The sequence below is a fragment of the Ranitomeya variabilis genome, chromosome 2 (assembly GCF_051348905.1).
Source record: "Ranitomeya variabilis isolate aRanVar5 chromosome 2, aRanVar5.hap1, whole genome shotgun sequence".
NCBI lineage: Eukaryota > Metazoa > Chordata > Amphibia > Anura > Dendrobatidae > Ranitomeya > Ranitomeya variabilis.
In genome coordinates, this window is record NC_135233.1 from 50,606,502 (window position 1) to 50,612,598 (window position 6,097).

Below are 6,097 nucleotides of genomic sequence, written 5' to 3' on the forward strand. Positions count from 1 at the left end.
AGACAGGACCTTGCCCGTGGACCAATCCAGAGCTGCCACATCACCAGAGCAGCTGACAACCGACCACCAATGAGACGTCGCCACATCAAGAGCATGCTGAGTAGGGTGATCTCTGGACTTAGTCTCCAGAGTGTTCGCTCATCGCTGACTACCGCTGGTTACCATAGGCTTAGCTGAAGAGCCAGCAGTAACCAGACGAATAGCATGAGCCTGAGCAAGGTGCTGGAACCGATGTCTATGCTCAGCAGCACCCGCAGCGGTCAAAGCTGAATGGGAGCCGCTGATGCAGGCAAGTCTTGGGATCTACCCCGTGCAGTGGGAGAATCCTGGCGCCTAACACATACCCTTTGAAGGGCTTTCCAAGGTTTTGATATGCAGTCCTAGCATTAGAAACTGTTGTAAATATCAAATCAGTGGTGGTTCGATGCCTGAAAACCATGTACTAGTCAGCTGCTTGAAGCCCACTCCATGACCGGTGTAAGCATTCTTCGGTACTGCATGTCAGCTCCCAAACTGTGCACATTTGGCCACTGTGGGAGTCTCGTACAACTGCTCAGTATAAGTGCCGTTTATGCTTTAGCTTGTCTCCACCCACAATATCTGATTCAACTGAAGATTAGAACTGGAAGAACACTTTGGGTATGGCATTATTGGAAGAGGATGCATTGTAATAAGAATTTACTATAGAGTACTAGCAAAGAAGAAGACTTTCTTGGTATGTGAACAACTTGCATTGCCATCGTTTTTCTTCTTGAACTAGATGTAGGCCTTTTTTTCCTTATTAGGGTTACTTAGTGAGATGTGATTGCATTAACTCTCTATAAACCAAGTTATTTCCACTGAAAATTAGGCAATATTTCTATCCATGCAAGAACTGCCATCACTGATATGTACATTTTCGTGCTTCTCTTGTTAACTTACTAAAGAGAGTTATTTTATGGTTTTTAGAAATAACCTGATGAAATCTAATGTAACTTCTTGAAGTCAGTATGTTTGTATCCAGATAAAGGTTTGTGCACTTTCTACAGCTGCCTAGAGGTTTGGGTGCTCTTTACAGCTCTTTAGAGGTTTATGTGTTCTCTACAGCCCCCAGAGGTTTGTATGCTCAGTACAGCCTCCTAGAGGATTCTGTGCTCTCTAGATCCCTCTAGATGTTTGTATGCTCACTACTGCCCCTTAGAGACTTGTGATCTCTACAGCCCCCTACCCTACAGGTTTGTGTGGTTTCTACAGCCACAAGAGTTTTGGAACATGATTAAGGAAACTAAGCCAATGTGGAATCTCCTCCTAAAGGATGAATGAGACAGATTTTCCAGAGTTCTTGCCCTTCTTTATTTACAGAACCTGGAACTGGTTGTTTTTTTGAGAGGCTTTCAATGGAGGTCTGCTTCGACATGCATAGGAAAAGGATATGAAAATTAGATCTCCAGTGCAACTTTTGGGGGTCACTACTCTATTAGTTGGTGTGGGTTACGCGTGACACTCCAAGCAGATATTCCAGACACTCATCATTTAAATTCATGGAAAGAAAGCCTAATTTCATATATTTGTATCATATTTATAGAAATGTACAGTGTTTAGTAGCTCTCTATCTATTGAGGTTTTGATTTGTCCAAAGTATTAAATGGAATGTACAAATAATCCTAATGTTATCTCTATTTGTAGTGCATGTTAAATACATGTTATTATTACCCATAAGGGTCCTTGTACACACGCTGTATTTCTTTGCCGCACAGATTTTGCATTCTGAGAGTGAAGTCTTATCTGTATTGCTTGCCTTGTAGTACTGTACATCATGTTCTTACAGCGTAAGCAGCCATTCTAGGCTAGGAAGAGCCTGACTGTAATTGTTCTATTTTATCACCACTTCATAGGAAACCTTTAAAAACATTCAACTTCAAGCTTATCATTTGTAGACTAAAGGTACCTTCACACTAAACAACTTTCCAACAAGAACGACAATGATCCGTGACGTTGCAGCGTCCTGGATAGCGATCTCGTTGAGTTTGACACGCAGCAGCGATCTGGATCCCGCTGTTATATCGCTGGTCGGAGCTAGAAGTCCGGAACTTTATTTGGTCGCTAGATCAGCGTGTATCGTCATGTTTGACAGCAAAAGCAACGATGCCAGCAATGTTTTTACATGGAGCGTGAACAAGAAGTGAGTCGCCGTTACGTCACTGGATCGCTCCTGCATCGTTCTGGAGCTGCTGTGTTTGACGTCTCTACAGCGACCTAACAGCGACGCTCCAGCGATCTAGTTTAGGTCGGATCGTTGTCTATATCGCTGGAGCGTCGCTTAGTGTAACGGTACCTTAAGTGTTCCACCCCTCTAACTGAACTTGAAAATCCACAAAATAAAAAAAATTGATCTTCTTTACTTAGTTACAGAACATGTTTTATATTTTTGTATTTGAAGCTTTATTTATGGACTATGATTTCTTCTACACAAAACTTTTTCTTTTTTTTTAGTTTTGTCTCTTTTGACTTGTTTACTTCTACATAAATAAAAATTAGATGCTCAGGCGAAAGACGGACTAAGTGCAAACCTAATAAGAAAATGAAGGCAGCACACCAAATGAAAAAATTAAAAAAAACTTTAAGTCCATTATGGCGACGATGTGATTCTTTATGAGATGGTTTGAAAAAGGTTCTCATCAAGAACCAAAACGTCACCATTATGGACTATTAGAAGCACAAATTTTTTCACTTTTTCATTTGATGTGCTGCCTCCATGTTCATAATATAATATAATATATATATATATATATATATATATATATATATATATATATATATTTATTCAACATCTGTTTCTTTTTACTGAATATTCTGTTTCTTTTAGTTGGATGTTTTTAAGCTGCTTTTATTTTTGTTCTTCCATATTTTTAGAAGCGGGGGGTTCTTCTAATTGAACCTCTCTTTATTTTTTTGTTCCTCTAGTCCGTAAGTAATCTACAGAATATCTTCTGCTTGCATGCACACTATGTTGAGTGAAGTTTATTGTATATTCTACACTTAAAACTACATCTCATTTTATTCATTTGTTACAAGTGTCGTAATAAAGACCGAGTTGCCCTGGCTTCTTGTCATCGCCATCCTGAGCTGCAATTTCTTTTCTTTTCAATGCACCAGTGTGTTTTGTCCAACATTGTTGTGTAAATTGTTAGCTGCAGGTCCCTTGTTCATAGGAAAAGGCTTTTGTTACATTTTACATTCACGCTGATAAGTACAACTCAATATTTCTGCCTGTTTGGCAGGATTGCGTTTTCTGCCTGTACATATCCTTCATGCCTCATCTTCCCGAGGATGATTTTTGCTCCCAAAATAAGAAGAGGCGTTTTCCTCGAGGCTGCATGTTATCCTCTTATCCCTACTGTTTTGGAATAGAGCGTAACCAGCTGGAGAACTGTAAGAAGTCTGATAATGCAGCTATTTTCTGCTGTCTCGTCTTAATCTTGTTACACAAATGGTTGTGAAGAGATTCATGAATTTTAATTTTGCCCTCTGCATTAGCGCGTCATGTCACTCATATGCAGCTGCATTCTATGGGGAGATGTTTTCTCCTCCTCCTACAACGGGGGAAAAAAAAATGAGTTACAATCTTGGCAGTAAAGCAAGTTACAGGGGGAAAGAAGGAAAAAAAAAAATCCACAGATTTAGGCAGCCACCCATGAAGCTGATTAACAGTCAGTGATCAGGAGGAACAGCTTTGCCTCTTAAACTTTTCACCTTTCATTGTTAGCTGTGAAATTTTATTTCCGTTAAAAGAAAGAAAAAAAAAAAAGAAAAAAAGCAAAGCCTGTAATCAAAACTGGGCAATGCTACGCTATATGCCAGTGCTTTTTTTGTCAGAACGTATCGCACTGCACCGACACCATCTTCTAGGAACAAGGCAAAAATAAAAAAGGAAAGGTATGTTACCACTTCTATTGTTTTATTTTTTTTTTGTCTATTTGTCTTTAGCTACTGTTAGTAAATAAATGAAAAAGTGCATTTGTTTATTAATTTAAAAATAAATAAATAAATAAGTAAACAAAAAAAATAACTATTCATATTCTTATAGTAATGCATCTGAGTTCCGTTATCATGGGGTAAAGACTTAAGACTTTTCACCTCCATTTACTTATTCAAATACCATCCCTAGTGGCCGATATTTCTAATCTCTGCAGAGTGTTGTTGATAATTGTGAATTGTCTTTAAGGTAAACAGTATGAAACCCACCAATCCCCCCCACCCCCTCTATCCGGCAGCTGCTGTTCACCCGGTGGGTCTGAGCTTGCTACATCCAATTACACTGTAACCCATAAAGCTACTAATAGCAACTATATTATTGCCTCCTTAGCTGCTTTCTTCGACCTTATTCTGCGTATCAAATTGGAAAATCACTTTCTTTTCAACCGGGGTTTTGTTTTATTTTACGTTTCGCCGATCTGAAACAATAAAAGTGTTTTTAATTAAGAGAAATGTGTTTTCCGTACAGCGGGCAATTTATTTGACATTTTACACAAAAGATATTTTCTCCCAATGCTAAACACCTACACTAGAAGTCTCAAGGCTCCTTTTTTCTTCCATTTATTATTACTGCTATTTATCTTGCAAAAAAAAATAATTTTGCCAATAAATATTTTCTAAGTAAAGTGGATGTAAAAAAAAATATTATAATAATTTTAGACTATTTGTAAAATTAGTCTGTTTTTTATAACTATAAATAAATAGAATCGTCTTTTAAGGGGAAAATTCATTGTGAGGCAATAACATTATAAGCGACAGATATAATAATGCAATGACATCACCTGTAGTCCATGCGTTCTGCTTACTGTCTGTCACGTGACTTCTCCTTCTCTCCCCCCTTCTTCCTCTCCTGTCTCAGCTATACTATAATGCTTTTCTATATTTAATCTCTAGCCAATATACCAGCCGCTTTATGTATTCTACCCACCTTGAGATAATTGCGGAATCATGATGATTTCTTAATGCCTGGTTTGGGTAAATAGCCAGCAATAAATATATATATATATGTATATATATATACACAACACATACATGTTGTATATGTATATACTTATATATGTGTGTGTATATATACCGTAATATATATATATATATATATATATATATATATATATATATATATAGTATCCACAATTTATTATTTTCGGACTTTTATGCTGAACTTGGTTAGTGACAAAAAGAAAAATAGTATTTTTGTATTTGAAACCATAAGTTTTTCTACAAATAGGTCAAAAGCTTTAGCATAAAAAGATAATGTCACACCATATACTTGTGTAATATTCTTTATTTGAATTTATTTGAATATGTTATATATATGTATATGTTATATATATATGTGTGTGTGTACTTTTTATATTTATTCATTTATTTTTTTCTATTTATTTTTTTTTTCTGTATTTTTTTTATATGTATTTATTTTTTCAATTTTTGAAGTTATTAAATAAAATGTTCAGGTAAGGCCTCTCTATGGAAGATCAAACGCTGTTGATGGTTGTATAGTATATTATATTACTGGTGCTGAGGACACAACTCTTCACGACCTGTTTACTGTCTCATTCTTGTTTGTCGCAGCACTCAGATCCCATTGCATTATGGAGGAGGTATTCTTATATTATACTCCCTTATCCTTTTTTTTTAAAAATTTTTATTCTTATTTATTACAGATTGAAGAAGAAGACAGTGAAGCTTATCACCCAGATATCCATTATCCAATACTACTCATCCTCACATCAAGATAGTGCTGTTCATGCGTGGAAACAGAGAATCTAACAAGTTACTTTTCTTCTGACGCACCATCATGTATATTCAAGGGCATTTAATGTTCTTTTTTTTTTTTAAATTCACATAAAATAAAACATAAAATTAAACCAGAGTTTGTGTTATTCTGCACACCACAACATAAAACATTTAAAAAAAATAGCAAAAATAGATATAAATATATATATATATTTTTTTACATTTTCTTGTTCTTCGACTATCCCCCCCACCCTTCTGCAGTAAACTATGGATCAGACAAAAGCCTCATGAACTGACCATTTGTCCTGTGGACACAAAGGCTCACCCGGCCCTCTGCTCCTCCTCC

The 6,097-nt window shown here is 36.4% G+C and overlaps 1 protein-coding gene across 1 annotated transcript in view; it reads left to right on the top strand.

Moving 5' to 3' along the window:
- Positions 1-5,881, top strand: part of CAMKMT (calmodulin-lysine N-methyltransferase) — a 594,390-nt gene extending 588,509 nt beyond the window's left edge. Inside the window, exon 11 of the mRNA XM_077282404.1 lies at positions 5,679-5,881. Coding sequence (XP_077138519.1) covers positions 5,679-5,753 — 75 coding nt within the window. The 3' untranslated portion in view covers positions 5,754-5,881. The remainder of the gene's footprint in view (positions 1-5,678) is intronic.
- Positions 5,882-6,097: the final 216 nt, after the last annotated feature.